Source organism: Lathamus discolor, chromosome 3 (genome assembly GCF_037157495.1).
Source record: "Lathamus discolor isolate bLatDis1 chromosome 3, bLatDis1.hap1, whole genome shotgun sequence".
NCBI lineage: Eukaryota > Metazoa > Chordata > Aves > Psittaciformes > Psittacidae > Lathamus > Lathamus discolor.
Window position 1 is genome coordinate 128,525,553 of NC_088886.1, and position 16,994 is coordinate 128,542,546.

At 59.6% G+C, this 16,994-nt stretch overlaps 1 protein-coding gene and 1 non-coding gene across 2 annotated transcripts; both read left to right on the forward strand.

Moving 5' to 3' along the window:
- Window positions 1-127: 127 nt before the first annotated feature.
- On the forward strand, window positions 128-16,691 carry WNT10A (Wnt family member 10A). The gene is made up of 4 exons (XM_065672854.1): window positions 128-369; window positions 3,191-3,453; window positions 11,278-11,654; window positions 16,187-16,691. The coding sequence occupies exons 1-4, from the start codon at window positions 311-313 to the stop codon at window positions 16,652-16,654; spliced, it is 1,167 nt and encodes a 388-aa protein (XP_065528926.1). The 5' UTR covers window positions 128-310; the 3' UTR covers window positions 16,655-16,691.
- On the forward strand, window positions 13,788-13,860 carry TRNAV-GAC (transfer RNA valine (anticodon GAC)). The gene has a single exon. It is a non-coding gene; the product is annotated as a tRNA-Val (tRNA).
- Window positions 16,692-16,994: the final 303 nt, after the last annotated feature.

The window sequence follows — 16,994 nt, forward strand, 5'->3', positions numbered from 1 at the left end:
GGGGCTGAGCCGGGGGGCTGAGCGCGGCGGCGCGGCGGCGGGCAGGGCGGGGAGCACGCAGCCCTCGCCGGGCTCGGCGGGCGCCGGGGCGGCGGGAGGCGGGGGGGGCATCCCGGGAGGATGGCAGAGCCGCCCCGGCGAGCCGAGCCCCGGCGCGCAGGGAGCCAGTGAGAGGGAGGAGAGGGGAAAACACAAACAAGCAAACAACCCACAACAAACAAAGCGGGCAGAGAGCAGCGCCGAGCCCCGCCGCCCCTGCCCCAAAGGCGCCCGCCCGCCCGCAGCCCGCACAGCCGCTGCCCCAGCGAAGATGCGCCCGGCCCTGGCCCACGGACTCTGCTCGCTGCTGCTCAGCCTCTGGGTACCCAGGTAGGAGCTGGCCTCCCCTCAGCCCCGCTGCCGCTGAGCGCCCCGGTCGCGCGGGGAGGGCGCCGGGAAGCCGCCGAGCCCAGCCCCACGCCGGGGGCGGGCTGCCCAGGGAAGCTCGGAGGGGGTCCCGCCGCCCCGGCCCCGCACGGCTGCGGCCCCACGCTGAGGGCTCTGTCAGGGCCATTGCCCCGTTGCCCGCACCGTTGCTCCGGCCCGGCGGAGGGGCGGCGGGATGCGCGGCTCCCCTCGCTCCCGGAGGTTGTCCCCCTTCTTCCCCGGCCGGAGCCGCCCCAGCGCCCGCCCTATCTGCCTCAGTTTCCCCGCTGTCCCCGGGCGGAGGACGGGCCTCGCTGCCGGGGGCTCCCGCGGGAGCCGGGGGGCTGCCGGAGAGGATGTCACGGGGGACGGGACGGGGGCCTTTGGGCTCCGCACCCCAGAGGCGTGCACCAGGGCACGGGGTCCACCTGCATCCCCTCCGCGGCTCCGCCGGTGCTAAAAGCGATAGGGGGGGACTAAGAGGGGGCCGCCTGCCTTCCAGAAAACGGCCCCCCAAACACTCACCACCCCGCCTGTGTGCATCTCTCCCGGGTGGCTGGCAGCTCCCCTCCGCCCGCTCCCAAACTTGCGCGCTATGGACAGCCAGGGGTTAACACTGGTGCTGGTGTGAGGGGGGGGGGGGGGTCCCCCCGCCCTTCCCCCTCACTCCAGCCCCTTTAAATATAATTTGTTAACGTTGGGACTTGTATTAATTAAAGCAGCAGCCGCTGCAGCCTGTGACCTGGGGGCTTGTCACCGTGAAATCAAGTTTAAATCCAGATTTCAAGGGGGAAGAGAGCTGGGGGAGCGCTGTGTCCTCCTAGGGAGGGTGACAGTGACAGCTCCTTGCTGGTCCCTGGGTCTCCCTGAGCCCTGGGTGGAGCAAGAGGCAGCAGGACCTGCCCTCTGCTCTCCGGGGCCCTGCACAAGGGCTCCTGCCTCAGTTTCCCTGCTGTGCGATGGGGAGAAGCACCATAACACCCCCCACACCCCGGGATGCCCTGCGAGAGGGTGGCAGGCACTGTGTCTGGCTCAGGACAAGCATGGGACAAGGTCCTTGCAGTGCTTGGGGCAGAAGCTGCTGGGGCTGGTGATGGTGGTAGCTGCAGACCTGTTTTACATCTCGTGTCAGCCACAGCTTGCTTCGACAGCGTGAATGAGCACAGAAGCCAGGCAGAGGATTTCCTCTCCTGTGCTGGTGCTTTGGAGGGATGCACCCCCTTCTGCTTTCCTTCTGTCCGCTCTCCCACACCTCGACTTATGCTGTTGGAGTCACTGTAGATCTGCACTGTGGCAGACCCACATATCACCAGTGGAAGTGGTGGCATGGGTGTAAACACACTTGGAAAGCTGGAGAGAGCAGCAGCCTGACTCTGACAGCTCCCCTTCCCCCTTGAACAAGCTGTAAATCAGCAGGGACCCTGGGGCTGAGCCCTTCCTCCAGAGCTGAGTGAGCACTGAGCTGGGGAAGTCAGTCCTTGATCCCTGAGAGCTGCTTCTGTCCATGTGCCTGAACTAAGCTTGTAGGATCTGGGGGAGCAGAGAGGGAATAACCCTTTTCCCCAAGACCAGGTTGCTCTGTAAGGCAGCTACAGGCCTTCCTCCAGTATCCTCCTCCAAGTCTCATTTCTGTAGTCAAGGTTCAAAGGGCTCCAAGCTCCCTGCTCCGGCCAGAGACCCAGCTCTTGGCTGTACTAGGGAAGAAGGAACCCTGCCTGGAGAGAGCTCTCAGCAGGGACCAGGGTGCTCTGAGCAAGGAGCAGGGCAGTGCTAAGCTCCTGGTGGACCCTGCTGAAAGATGCAAGATGCTCCTGGACATCCCTCTGCTTGCCGCTTGCTTTGCAGGTCCTCTGCTTGGACGCTGTGGATATCAGGGTCTTTCAAGCCATTCCCTGGAGCTACACAAACCCTTCCACCCCTTCCATTTCCCTCTCCACATCCATCTGTCCTGTGTATCACTGTCTTAGCTCCAGGCACCTCTCTCTGGACATACTTTGTCCATCTCCCCACACTCCATCTATCTCCCTTTTTCCCCAGGCAGCACCTCTGCCTGTGTGTTTGCTCCCCTGCCATGGATCGCGTGCCTCCCCTTGCACGCATCCATCAACTGGTCACTGTGCTTCTGTGGTGACAGGCATCAGGTCTAGTGGGACTGGGATCTTAATTTGGGATTATTGCTGAGAGTTTGAGGGTGTTTGGCAGGGTGCTTGGCTCTGAATTTCCCTGAAAAGGCTGGTCCCTCTGGTTACCTCCCCTATGAGGACCAGCAGTGCTGGGAGATGCGGGAGATGCAGGAAGGGAATCAACCAGCAACAAGAATGGGGCCAGACGTGGGATGGTCTCCTACTCCGGGGTCTCTGTTACTCTTCCAGGGGAAAGCCTATGCTCTCTGGGGAAGGCAAGCCGGGACAGCCTGTGCCTGATGGTCTGCACTATGTGGCCAGGGTGTGAGATCCCTGGGGGAGCACACAGACGGGGTGCAGCAGTGGGAAATGCTGGGCTCCAGAGGCAGAAGGACCAAATGTGACTGCTGCTGGGTACAGTCCGTGCTGACGTGGCTGGAGAGGATGGCAGCCCCGCTGCTGCTGGGGCATCTCTGCCTGGCTGAGCTGGCATGCCCAGGCCTTTCCCAGCCTTCTCTGTAAGCATCAGGCACAGTGTGGGTTGAGGAGCATCTCTCCTACCCATGTGTGTCCCTCACCAAGCTCTTCTCCCTCTCCAGAGGGGAAGCAAGCAGTTGTCACATTGCTTGTGCCGAGCTCATGGGTTTCCTTTTCCCTCCCAGCTCCTGTTCCAATGAGATCCTGGGCCTGAAGCTGCCATCGGAGCCGGTGCTGAATGCGAACACGGTGTGCCTGACCCTGCCGGGGCTGACACGGCGGCAGCTGGAGGTGTGCGTGCGCCACCCCGACGTCACTGCGTCGGCCATCCAGGGCATCCAGATCGCTATCCATGAGTGCCAGCACCAGTTCCGGGACCAGCGCTGGAACTGCTCCAGCCTCGAGACCAAGAACAAGATTCCCTACGAGAGCATCATCTTCAGCAGAGGTAAGGGCTGGATGGTCTCCCTTCTCTTCTTTCTCTTTCTATGTCCAGCCCCTGCTCTCAGGAGCCATCATAGGCTCTCCATGGGCCCCTACACAGCTCTTCCTTGGCACAGGGAGCCAGGCCAGCTCTTTAGCATCCCCATGGATGAGGGCAGAGCCTGAGAAACCACAGGGGTTTGCCACTGCACTGTGGCAAAGCTGGGCTCTTCTCCATGCACCTTTGTACCTACACTGGCCCTCGTCATGAGCTACTCCTCCCTGCCCAGCCCCAGCTACTCCAAAGGCTTCTTCCAGGCCCCACCACTTGCTGGCATCTTCTTCCCATAGGGTGTAGGCTGGTGTTTGGAGTGGTGCCATGGGTGTGCAGAACAGTTGGTGGGTCTGAAGGTGGATGCCAAGCTCTGGGATTCAGTTTGGTGGGTGCAGTGAGCATCCTGGCTCCTTCCTGCTTTGGGGATGCTGTTTCCATGCATCACGGTGAGCAGAAACACCTCTAGCTAAGGGGACATAACTCTGTGAGCCCATCACATTGGCATCCTGCCTTTGTGTTGGCTCCGCAGTGCAGAAAGCTGCTTTGTGGGATCCTAGAGCATGGTGGCATGGTGGGGGCAGAGAGACAGGCTGTACTGGGAGCTTGTCTGCCCACAGAGCACCCACTTGAGCTGCTGGGAGAGCTCTCCTAGTTCTTCGTGGTCTGTCAAGTCCTGGTGCCATGACTCCCTTGCAGGCATGGCTGGCTCTGCCTGGATTACAGCTCCCTAGTTGATAATCTTCCCTCAGGAGTGGACTCTGGAGGTGCAGAGGGGCTGCACTGCATGGTGCAGATCAGGGTCGTGACCTGATGGGACCTCCTGTACGACTTGAATGCATCTTCTCGCCTAAGTACTGCTTTTGAAGTCTAGGCTTCAGCACATCTCTTAAGTGCCCACAACCTCAGACTGTAGGTAGGAGAGGACGGTACGGTGCCAGTGGCAGGCAGGTGGGTGCTGAGGGCAGGAAAGGTGCCCAGCAAACCCATTGCTCCTCTAGCTCTTGAAGAAGGTGAAAATCACCAAAGATACTGTTCACCTACCCTAGCCTGAGAGCCTCCTGCCCTGGTGCCCAGCAGAGAGGTGCCTTTATCCCTTCCTCAAGCATCCTTCCACATCCTTCAACATCTTCTGTGAATGGGACTGCAAGGAGAGTCACAGAGAAGTTGGCAGCTTGAGACTTCCATTCCTTCGCAGGGATGTGATGGCAGGGTCACCTAAGCACCTCCAGCTGGTGGGGAGATGGCTGGAGAGGGGAGTGAAGGAGTGTTTTGGTGCTGGGAGCTCCCTTGTGTCCAAGGCAGATGGTCAAAGCCTCGCTGGAGTAGATGCTGCCTTGGAACACGTGTGGCATGAGGGCTGTGGTCCAGCCATGGAGCAGCTGCGGCCACTCTCAGCGTGCTGGTGCCTGGAGGAGGGCAGAGTCTCTTCCCTCCACCAGCAGCACCCAGGCTAGAGCCTGGCAGGGAGGGTGGGGACCGTCAGCCCTGATAAGCATCGAGGTATTTCCAGGTCCTCTGAGGAATGCAGTTCACTTTTAGTCTCCCCAGGCAGTAGGAGACACTAACTTGCTGGCTCAAGTCGCTCACACACCCAGGCGAGCTTCCCTGCTCTGGGTCCCACCAGCCTGGTTGAGAAGCTCCAGCAGCAGAGAGCACTGAGCTTCTGCAACCCTCCTCAGCCCACTGGGTCTGGTGGTGGCCGGTGACTTGCAGCTCACTTGTGTCTTAGGTGCCACCTCAGCTCTTTACGTTGTCAGAGCTGTGACTGATGGGTGTGGGGACTCCCGCAGCCCCTGGATTCCTGATCCAGTCCTCGGCTCTTGGGTATGGCTCATCCCAGGCTCCCAGCACTGGTAGGATATAATTCCTTGGGATAGAGCACTGAGCACCAGGAAAGGATGGAGGTAGGGCTGGAGCAGCAGAGCAGACAGGCATACCACGGAATTCCTGTTTTGGCAGCAGAGGGTGCAGGATGAGCCCTGAGCACCCAGGCCATCCCATGTGGTTGCTCAGAGCTGTTCTGGCATGGAACAAGCCTTGAGGCTGGTGCCCTAGTCCACTTCCAGCCCACTCGTGTCCCTCTATAATGGAACTGGAGCTCTGCGCTCTGCCTTTCAGCCGGGTGCATCACCCAACCTGAGTGCTGGAGGAGAGGCGAGCACTGGAAGCAAGGGGTGCAGGCTCCATGCTGCATGCATTAATGGATCTGACCTCTGGGGATCATGTCTCTGCTCTGCGCCCTGCCCCATCTCCTTGCCGTGCCTCGGAGCGCAGTGTGCTTGTAGGATCATTGTTTGTAACCCGAAGTGACAGACCCCTTTAATCTTTCATTCCTTTTCCCACTTCTTCTGCCATCAGTTCAGCCGTGCGTGAATCTCACTTTAAATTATTTGTAGCTGGCTTCTCCCTCCCGCTCTCCCCACTTGGCTCCATTCCCCATCTCTGCCCCGTCCTCCTGCATCTCTTGCATCTTCACCAGTGCAGGCGTGAGCCATTCGGGGTGCAGCACCGGTGCCTGTCCCATCCTCTGCCAGGCATCCAGGCACTTGGTGGAGCTGGGCAGCTCATCCCTTGGGAACAGAGTAGGGGAGAGTGGCAGGTGAATGCCTGTTTCCCCATCCTGATTCCTGATCGCAGAAGTTTGAGTGCAAGCCCTGGGGAGACAGGAAGGAGCAGGGAGGCTTCAAATCCGACAGGACTGGGAGCCTAAGGTGGATTCTGGGCAGCATAGCCAGGGACAGGGATGCTGACAGCATTCTGAGCAGAGCACAGACCTGCTCTGTGGCAGGGAAGGCAGGGAGATGTGCCCATCCCTGGGGTACAGGGCATGGCGACTGCAGAGCACAACCGGTTAGCAGGGGGCAAGCAGAGAGGGTGCCCGTGGATTTACTGTCCTTGCTGTCACAGAGTCCCTGGTATTTCTGAGACACTCCAGTGGGCTGTTGGTTTTTCAGGTTTGGTCTTTTGATGCTGCACCTTTGGGGTGTGGAGTGTCCCATGTACCCCCTGCTCAGCCTCCAGTGCCATCTGCACCCCGCATCTTCCTTGCCCCATATGCCGTCCATGTGCTTTTTTTTGCCATTGCAAATCCTCCTTTAATCTTCTCTGACTCCTCAGCTGACTGCCTATGTCTTCTGCCCATTCGCTGGCACTGTCACCCCTGCCATCACCCTCCAGTCCTGTCCCTGGTCCCATCCCTTTCTGCTGTACCACCCCAGCCACCAGAGACATCTTCTGATGGCCACAGGGGAAGATGTAAGAGAACGGAGCCGTGAGGTAAAGGCAGGTGGCTGCATCTGCATCAGCAAGGGAGACAGGTCCCCTGCTCCTAGGGTGAGCAGCATGATCGTGTCCACCTCACTGGAAAGGGCTGCCTGTTGCCCCTGGTACGTGGTCCACTGCAGCATCCGTGAGTGGCTGAGCACTGTGTGGCTGTGCTGAACCGTGCCTGGGTGCCTGCCCAAACCAAAGCTGCAGATGGCGGTGGGTCACCAAGCCTTTGTCCTTGTCTGGTAGATGTGCACCCATGGGTTGGTGCAGTGTCAGCAGGGCTGGGACTGTCCGGGTGCCAGGCAGAGGCTGTCTGAGGTGTGCTAAGGGATCTCTCTTCCCTGCACATTCCCCTTTGATCACCCCAACCTCATCTATATGGAGCTGTGAAATAACTGGGACCCTCATGGAGGGGCTGGGTGTCCTTGAAGGCCCCAAGGGTACATGGCTGGAAGAGACATGTCTCTGGAGGGCAGGATTCCCTGGTTCCTTCTGCAGTCTTTGGAGGAATGGGGTGCACCCTGTACCCTCCTTGAAGGGCTTCCTGGTGCCAAGGGCCCTGCATGTACATGGCCAGACCTTGATTTCTTACAGTGAAGAGTGGGGCACTCCCTGCAAGGCTGCAGACACCAGGTGCTGAGGGCCAGCTAGCTGTGAACTGAAGCATGGGGAGGCTTTGCCATGTGCCGAGGGAGGCAGGTGCTCTTATGGCTACCCAGGGAGATGCTGCCAATCTCAGGACCCCGGCGCCTGGCTCTGTGGAGCCCCAGCCAAGCTTGGATGCCCGCAGACCGCAGCGCCTGGCCTGGCACAGCTGCAGCCAGGCTGCTGGCAGGGATTTTGGTACCCCCAGGCAAACCAAGGGCTTTGCCCACCTGGCCCTGAAGCGCACGTGGGTGCTTTGGATGCTCAGCTTCATCCCCGTGGGTATCTCCATCCCCCAGACCTGCCCCCAGTGAGACCCTGGGGCCAGGGCAGCATCCCTGGTGGTGCCAGGGCAGCATCCCCAGAGGTACCAGCGCAGCATCCCCAGAGGTGCGGGGCTGATCCTGGCTCCCTGCAGAGTAGCAAGGGCTGCCGGCTTGGAGTGCTGTGGGCGGATGGGGTGCAAGGGCTGCAGGCTGTCCCTGGCACGCTCAAAGAGGTGCAGGGAGGCAAGTTGGGATCTGCAGGAAGGCGTTTAGCGCCTGGTGCTGGGCCAGACCCTGGCAGGTTCACCTGCAGTTTAATTAGGGAGAGGGGAGGGGAGGGAGCGGGGCTGGGGGAGAGGCAGCGTGTTGGGACTGGCCGTCTCTGTGGGCCTCGCAGGGGGTGGCAGGAGGAGTTCTCTGCCTCACCAGCCGGCAGGGCCAGGGGGATGTGCCCACAGCTCCTGGCAGCCGCCCCCCACTCCTGGGGGGTACTGCCCATGGAGGGGTGGCTGAGCATCCCTTGGAAACCCCAGGGTGCACCCAGAACAGGCTGTCCTGGCTGCTTCCTCGGTGCAACCCAGCTGCTGCAGTGATGGGTGCTGGGAGGGCATTTCTTCCGGGGTGTGATAGTAATGTGTGGGAGGAAGGCCATGACTCCAGCTCTCCCTGGTCTCCAGACCATGGAACCCAGAGCTGTGCCTGAGCTGGCCCCTTTGCCTTCATCCCACATCCACATGAGAGATGGAGAAACTACAGCACCTGTAGCAGAGCCAGTGCCAGCTGGGGCATGGGGTCCTGCTAAATGCTTCCCCATTTCCCAGATGCATCTTGACAGGGAAATTTTTCCCTTGCTTAAGACAGCCACTTCAGGATCTGACCTGGGGGTGAGATTTCAGATCCATCCTCCTTGCCCAGCACAGTCCTTTAAATACATGGCATGGTGGTGGTGTAAGGGTGGTGTCCTCCATTCCCTCTTCCCTGCAGGATGCAACACTTCTTCTCCTCATACCTCCCACAGCTACAGCCTTTTCTGCGGTCTCTGGAGGGATCTGGTGACTCAGACATCACCGCTGAGGTCTTAGGTGGCTGGGGTAGCTGGAGAGCCTCCCTCCGAAGGGCTCAGGGCGGGATGCCGCATGCTGTGCTCACCTGCGGTTCCTGGAAGCTCCCACCCTCTCCAAGCCCATGAGGCCCATGTTTGTCGCCTGCAGCCACGTTGCTCGCTGCTTTGCTGCAATCCTCTGGGCTGTGCTGTGGCTGGGGTAGAGCGAGGAAAGTAAACTGAACTTCCAAGCAGAACCGCACTGGCATGGAAGCTGCGGTCCCAGTGCAGTCCTGGCCCCCTCTTCACCATTGCTCGCAGCTCCCCATGAAAGAAGGTGAGGGAAGGAGCAGAGAAAGCAGGGAGGAGCGGCAGGGCCAGGCACAGCGATACTGAGCAGGGAAATGGCCATGGTGAGGAGGGGACAAGTGTCCAAGAGCGCTGGGAGGTTAAGTCCTGGGGACCGGCCTGTCCCCTGCCTGCAGCCTGGGGGATGGCTGCTCAAGGGACAAGGACCCCGGGCCTCATCCATCAGCTTTTGCATGGCCGGAGAGCAGCAGAGGAAAGAGAAGGGCTGGGGTTTGACCCCAGGGGTTTTCCAGCTGTGGAGGGCACCAAACGAACCTGGCCTCTTTATCTGCAAGGAGACGGGCTTGCTAGACGGTCTGGGTGGGGTAGAGCTTCTGTCTGGGGCCCGGGACGTGCCACATGGGAAATTATTCGGCAGGCTGGGGAAATGTGTGAGAAACAGGCTAACGGAAAGGCAGGGCTGAGAGGAGAGGGTTGTGCTGGGTGGAGGGTTTGCTGCTGCCATCCCCAGGCACTGGCCGTGCAAGGAGCTGGAGATGTTGCGTGGGGTGACAGTGACAAGTCCCTGCTCTTGGGCTGTGCATGGGTTTGGCTCATGAAGGGCTGGAGCTGGCCCAGACCGTGAGGATGGAGAACTGACATGGGGACGATCTGGGGATCTGGGAGACCTTCCCATGCTGAGTCTCCATTCCTGCATCGCTTACCTGGGACCTGCATCGCCGAAGGTCCCCAGATTTAGGGTGTCCTGCTCTAAGAGCGCTGTGGGTGTGTTGCAGGCGCTGCCTGCCAGCGCTGTCCCCGGGGAGGCTGCACAGCATACGCACCAGCAGCCCCATTACCTGCCCGCTGAAAAATGTTGTTCAACTTGTGCACGGAAAGAGGCAGGCTGAGAGCAAGCTTGTCCCACACCGAGGGGAAGCTGGGAGAGGCTCCCGCTGGCTTTTAAGCAAGCGCCTCGTTAATTTTTTAAATGCACCAGTGTCAAATTAACACACAAAAGAGCAGCATGACTTTAAATGCAGGTTTCCGAGCCGCGTTTCATTTCCCTTTAATAAGATCATAGCGTTTGCTTGGCGGGCGGCAGCGAACCACCAAGGAGGTATGTGTGGTGGGAAGCATCGCCAAGGATGGGCGACGGCCGTGGGGAGTGGTTGTACTCTCACCTCTTGTGACTCTGGGGTGCAGGCAGGGAGCTGGCAGAGCCGCTGCCCGGGATCTGTGCTTTGGGGTGCTCACCCAAGCTCCCTGTGTGATGGCACAGAGAAAATGCCCCAAAACCTCTCCTCTGTTCAGCGGTAGCAAAGCCAGTGCCGATCAAGCTGCTCTTGTCCAATTGAGGGAGAGAGGCTGGTGAACTCCAGCTATTTATTTATTCACATGTGAAGCCACAGCACTAAATCTGGCTCTCCCTCCTCCTCATGCTGGGGCCAGTCACTGTGTATTGAAGCAAGGGGCACTGCGGGCTCCATGCTTGGCCCTGGAACCACAAATGAAAACACTGCTTTGCATTTAAAGTAAAACAGAAGTTCCCAGGTAGGGGAGGCTCTTCATCCAGCTGTAGCAAAGCCAAGCAGCCCCACAGAGCCCCTGCCATGGGACCCATCCCTGTCCCTATCCAGCCTATCCCCAACTAATGGCATTTGTGAACATCCTCGCTCCCCAGTGTTTAACGAATACCAGCTGCCGGCCCTGGCAGTGTGTGGTGCGGTCGCGGCATGCTCTCACTAACTAGGGATGCTCGATTTTTCCAGCATGGTAGCACATTTAGAGCTTTTTGAGGGAGCTGATGGGGCTTGGGGAAGGAAGGGGCATAGGCAGACGAATGCGGCTGGCCAGGCAGTGCTGTCTGCTCCTGTTTCTGCCTCATCCTGCACCCTGTTGGTAAGCAGAAATGGCCCTTGGCAGACGTATTCCTCAGCCAGCAGTGTATGTATTATAGTGGGAAAGTCTGAGTGGAGGTGGGAGGAGATACTGCCTTTCCCATCAGGGCCATGACACTGAAGCCTGAGCGATGCCATGGTGGCATCTCCCAGAGCAATGGGAGAGCAGGGTGATGGTGGGAGCTAGGGTCAGGGCAGGTCTGGGCTTCAGGGCAGCAATGGTGGCGATGGAGCTGGAGTGAGGATTTGGTCATGGTCCTGGTGGAAGCTGGTGCATCAGGGCAAGCCAAGGCCCAAGCTGAACTCTGGCTCCCTGTACCCCACCGTGCTGCTGGCGCATCCACACTGCCCAGCCTGAGCCCTGCTCTCTCCTTCCTCACAGGCTTTCGGGAGAGCGCCTTCGCATACGCCATCGCAGCTGCCGGTGTGGTGCACGCCGTGTCCAACGCCTGCGCCCTCGGCAAGCTGCAGGCCTGCGGCTGCGACCAGAAACGCCGGGGTGATGAGGAGGCTTTCCGGCGCAAGCTGCATCGTCTCCAGCTGGAGGCCATGAACCGTGGCAAGGGCATGGTGCACGGGGTGCACATGGAGCACATGCCGGCCGAGACCCCCGGCCTCCAGGACTCCTGGGAATGGGGAGGGTGCAGCCCCGACGTGGACTATGGGGAGAAGTTTTCCAAGGATTTCCTCGATTCCCGGGAAACCTACAGGGACATCCACTCCCGCATGAGGCTGCACAACAACCGTGTGGGCCGGCAGGTGAGCAGGGTTGTGCGGTGATGCTGCTGGGTCCCCTAGGACACATGCGGGAGGGCTGTGGTGGGATGCGTGTGCAAGGCTGGGATTGCCCCCAAGGCACCCCCATCTCCCCAGTTTTGCCCGGAGGAAAGGCAGTGGCACAGCCCTGCTGTGGAGCAGATCTGCTGGGGAGGGCACCTCTGGGCATCACTGCTGTCCCCCTGCCAAGGGACACTTCCCTGGCCACTGTCACCTGCCTGTGCTGCAGCAGGGCTATCTCAGGGACAGGGTGAACTGGTGTCAGGCAGCTGCAGCAAGGGAGGGCTATGGGCAGGCAGGGAAACGTCACTGGCAGAAGGGGGCACAGCACAGGCTCCTGCACCCAGCACAGCTCTGGCTCTGGAGAGGGAGCTGCTGTCCCAGGGAGGCAGATGTGAGTGGGACTGGGCCAGGCAGCGCACGCCTGTACCAGCTGGGAAGTGCAGCATCCCCTCAGGAGTGGAGGTGACAGCCCACAGCCTTGTCCCCTGTCTCCGAGGGGTGCTGGAGCCTGTCCAGGCGAGCAGGGCAGCCTCCCCTCCATTCTCATGATGTCAGATCTTGTTAAAGGTGCTAATTAGTACTTCACTGTCTCGAAACTGATGTTTAAAAGCAGCCTGACACTGGAGACAAGGAGTGTGCAGGCAGGAGGGGCTGGGAGCATGGCTGCATTGCCCTGCCTGCCTTTGCTCCCAGCAGGTGCCAGGGGGACCCCATCCCATGAATCCCCATGATCCCCAAGTGAATCCACATGTGTCCCCAAGATCCCAGGCACATGCTGCCAGGGCAGCACAGGAGTGTGTGTAGTGGCTGCAGGAATAAGTAATTAAAGTTCAGAATTCCACAGGGAGTGTTTGCCCAGGATGCTATGGCTCAGACATTTGGATGTGCCTCCTGCTTTGAGCATGTTTAAAACCAGCTGTGAGATGGCGACGCTGCAGAGCCAGACCTCGGTGTGTGCCCTTCCCTGGTGCTGGAGCTGAGCTTTACCACCCCAAAGAAGCCGTCCTAGTTTGGCCAAGCTGTAAATGCCTGGGGAAAGCCAAAGGTTTTTGCTTGTTTGTCTTTGTGTGCTTGTGCATGGTGAAGGCTCACTCAGCATTAGGCAGGTAAATCCTCCACAGGCTGCTCTGCCCCAGGCCAGGCCAGACCCTCCCATCCCAATTCTGGCTACAGGGCCCATTCTGGCTTCTCTCCAGCTTTGTGTACCCCAAAACACTGAGACTCCTGTCACTGCTCAGAAATTTGGGGTCTGTATTGCCTGTTTCTTGAAGGAAACCCCACAGACCCGTGGAGAAGGAGGGGAAGGTGAGAGAGGAATATTTGCACTGGGGCAGGTCAGTGTGCAGTCTCTGTGGGATCCAGCAACAGCAAAAATGCCTTGGGTCTGCTTGTCCCCAAGGGCAGGCAGCATGGAACTGGCCATGTTAGCTCTTGGTGGCTTCAGAGACAAGAGCTGGGCGGATGGAAGAAGCCTGGGAACTGGAAGCAGAAGCGGAGGAGGACCAAAGGGGTAAAGGAGGGTATGGTACCAGTGCAGGGGGGAAGCAATGGCTGGACAGGCTGCCCAGCTCAGGGACCCTGTTGAGATGTGGGTGTGAGCCCATGTGCGTGTCAGGTTGTGATGGTTTTGGGTGCCATGCATTGGAACAAGGAGATGATGCTGTGCCTGGACTGTGCCTGTTGGTGCCATGCTTATTGATGGGGCCTGACCCAGCCATCCACATTTCCTGGGGATGGGCTCTCCAGCTCCCCACCTGTTCTTTCAGCAGCACCATGGGTCCCACACCCGTCTGAGCCCTCCTCACTTCTAGGACCATCTTTCTGCTGTAATAAGGAGCAGTCTGCTGGGATTTCCAGGACAGGAGTGGCTGTGCTGCATGCAGCAGCTTTGTGGTCCTCCCCTCTGTGTCCTGCGGGTTGTACCCCTCGAGCAGAGCAGTGATGTGGACATGCATGCCATGTGCTGTGCCCTGCCATGCACTATCCCTCTCCATGCACCAGAGCTCTCCAGCATCTCGCTGATTCTGAGCATCGCGTCCATGGTCCCTGTGTGTCCCAGGGATGTTCATGACAATCCCACCAATGACCACATCCAGTGGCTATTGGATGTGGGTTTCTGTAGTGTAGTGGTTATCACGTTCGCCTGACACGCGGAAGGTCCCTGGTTCGAAACCAGGCAGAAACACACTGGTTTCTTTTTTCTTTTGCATTCAGCTACAAAGCCAGGGAGGCGATCACAGCTGCTGGGGATGTGCAGCATCCTCCGATGGTGGCAGTGGTCACCTTGGTCCACTGTTGGCTTAGGAAGCCCTGGGCCACCAACAGTTGTTTGGGTGTCATGCATCCCTGGGAGGGAGCAAGTTCTCAAGTGAGGAACAGCAGGAGCATGCAAGAGGCTTTGCAGGTCCTCCTAATGCACCAGATCAGAGAGTGAGAGAGGATGAAAGGCAGCAAGGAACTACCCATTACCCTCACAACAAAGACCTACGATAAAGCTCTTATGAGCGTGTCTGGGAGGAGCTGGGAATGTGCGAAAGAAAGCACCAACGAGTCCGGGCATGTGCTGAACCTGGGTGTCTGTGAGACAGGGAAAGGACCTGGATGGGTAGGGGTGTGTGGAGGAGATTTGATGGCAAAAGCATGGGGCTGAGGCTCCTCAGATGGGTCCTTCTCGGGTCTCCTGGCACTGGCAGGGTCCTGTGTGCTCTGTACAGCCCATGCAGGAGGGAGAAAAAGCCATCCCTGAGGAGGGATGGATGGGTGCTGTAGTTCTGGGGCTGAGGATGCCCCGTGGTGATGGCTTGGGTGGTGGAGGTGGAACACACATGCTGTCTTGTCCAGCCTCTGCTGTGACCAGTCATAGCCCCAAATGAGCCCCTGTCCAGCCGTCATGCTGCTGTCCTCTCCATCCCAGTGGTGACCATCCCAGTCAGAGCCTTATATGCAGATTTTCCCGGGCCCAGCCAAGGGAGCAGGGAGGCGGTGTGGGAAAGGATGGGTCCCGGTGCCAGTGTGTTCCCATGGATGGTGGCAAGGAGGGTGACGAGCAGCTGGTGTTCCTGGCTGGCACACCCAGGGCACAGCGGAGAGGCTGGGCAGCTCATTACCTGCGAGGTGGAGGCAGTTCCCGGCAGGATACAGGACTCTCAGCAGGATGAAAGCCAAACTCCAGCCCAGCCCAGACCTCTCTACCGTGTGCCCCGAGCTCCAGGCGTGTTTCCCTGACCGACCTTCATTACCATAACTGCTTAGCAACGGGGAGATTTACCCAAAAACGAGAAAACAAGGAGTAAAAACTACCCACCCCTCTCAAAACAAGGCACTCCTTGCACATGCATCCCCCCAGGGACGGGGCAGGAGCCGGCAGCATGGGTCAGGTGTGAAGCCGGGTAGCCAGGCAGGGTTGGCATCATGGGACAGGACCTTGCACAAGGCCACATGTCCCCTGGGCTTCCCCCGGCCCCTGGAGTGTGTCCCTGAGGTGGGGGAATAGTCTTTGCAAGCCCCAGCACAGCTCCTAGAGGGGCTTGGTTGTTTCCATGAGAAGGGAACTTCTGGAGCCTGTGTGACGCATGGGTATGGAGGCACAGTACCCAGCAGGGAATCCCTCTTGGGACAGAACAGAAGGTATAAATGCATCCCCACATGTATCTTTCCAGGCTATGTGGGGATGCGTGGCTGCTCCATGTCCCTGGAGACTGTTGGGCATAAGCAGTTTCCCTTGGCATGGCCACAGCAGCCTCCCTTATGGGGATGGGGGACCTAGGGAGACCTCAGCATGCAGCCTGTGGACTCAGCAGCATTTCCTAGGGACCCCAAGCTCCTCCTTGCCCCCCTGCTGGCCTCTGGCCCCAGCCCAAACCACAGCCACAGCCCAGCCCCATGCACCCTGGCCCTCGTGGTGGATGGATGTGTGGCACCAGCCTCACTGTGGCCTCCCCAGACCACAGGTCAGGGCTGTGAGCATCTCTGACCCCTGCTTGAAATTTGGGTGATGGTGGGAGGCAGTGCCTCAGTGCCCCTGGCTCCTGCCAGAAAGCAGGCAAGAGCTGAGAGCAGAGCTGCTCCTGGGACTCCTGAAGCTGGAGCTTTAAGTGGGGGAAAGTCCTGGGGAGGGGAAAGCATCCCTCTCATCTGCCCCTCTTGAAGTGCTCCTGACTGGTATGGTGCATGGGGACTCCTGCACTGGGGGGTCCCAGTAAGGCTGCAGACGTGCAGCCATGCCAGCTTTTAAGTGGGGTCCACGGTTAGGTTGGTGCTGCTGGAGCCAGGCAGCAGTGTGAGATTCAGGTTCCTTCTCCCTGTGGTCAGGTAGCTCATTCTCTCCTTTAGGTGCTGATCACTTGCTAGAGCATAGAGTTGGTACTGCCAGGATGGGAAGGGGCAGGGTGTGGGACGTGGGTGACACTGAGCATAGCAACAGGGTGCAGTCCTTCTGGCTTTTCAGCTTCAGGGCTCTGGTGGCTGCTCATGACAACCCTTGGTGTCCTTTCTGTCCTTTCCCCATGCAGGTAGTGATGGACAACATGAGGAGGAAGTGCAAGTGCCATGGCACCTCGGGGAGCTGCCAGCTGAAGACGTGCTGGCAGGTGACACCCGAGTTCCGCCTGGTGGGGTCTCTGCTCAAGGACCGCTTCTATGGGGCTACCCTCATCCGGCCCCACAACCGCAATGCTGGGCAGCTGGAGCCGGGCCATGCTCGGCATCGCCGCCGGGCCGGCATCAGCGAGCTGGTTTACTTTGAGAAGTCACCCGACTTCTGCGAGCGGGAACCAGCCCTGGACTCCTTGGGCACCCAAGGGCGCCTCTGCAACAAGACCAGCCCGGGCATGGACAACTGCGAGAGCCTGTGCTGCGGCCGCGGGCACAACATCCTGCGGCAGACGCGCAGCGAGCGCTGCAACTGCAAGTTCCACTGGTGCTGCTTTGTGGCCTGTGAGGAGTGTCGCATCACCGAGTGGGTCAGCGTCTGCAAGTAGCCGGGCAGGGATGGGTGCCCACCCCAGGGTGCCAGGGACAAGCACGCCTGCCTGCGGCAGGGGAGGGAGATGGGGGTCGGCACTGGGGGGGGGAGATGGAGCTGTGGTACCCGCTTCCCTCTGCTCTGAGCAGAGCGGGAGAGGAGATGCTCGGCACCCTCTGAAATAAGCACTTTGTCGTCACCTGGGGAGGGCAGGGGTGCCCACTGCCTGCTGCCTGCCCGGCCCCGCATGAGAGCACCAAGGCTCCTGGCCCCGGGGAGCACACGGCCATGCTGTACAGACCGTCGACACCAGCACTGCTCTGGGGGTGAAGGGTGGGCACAGGGGTGGGGAAGCG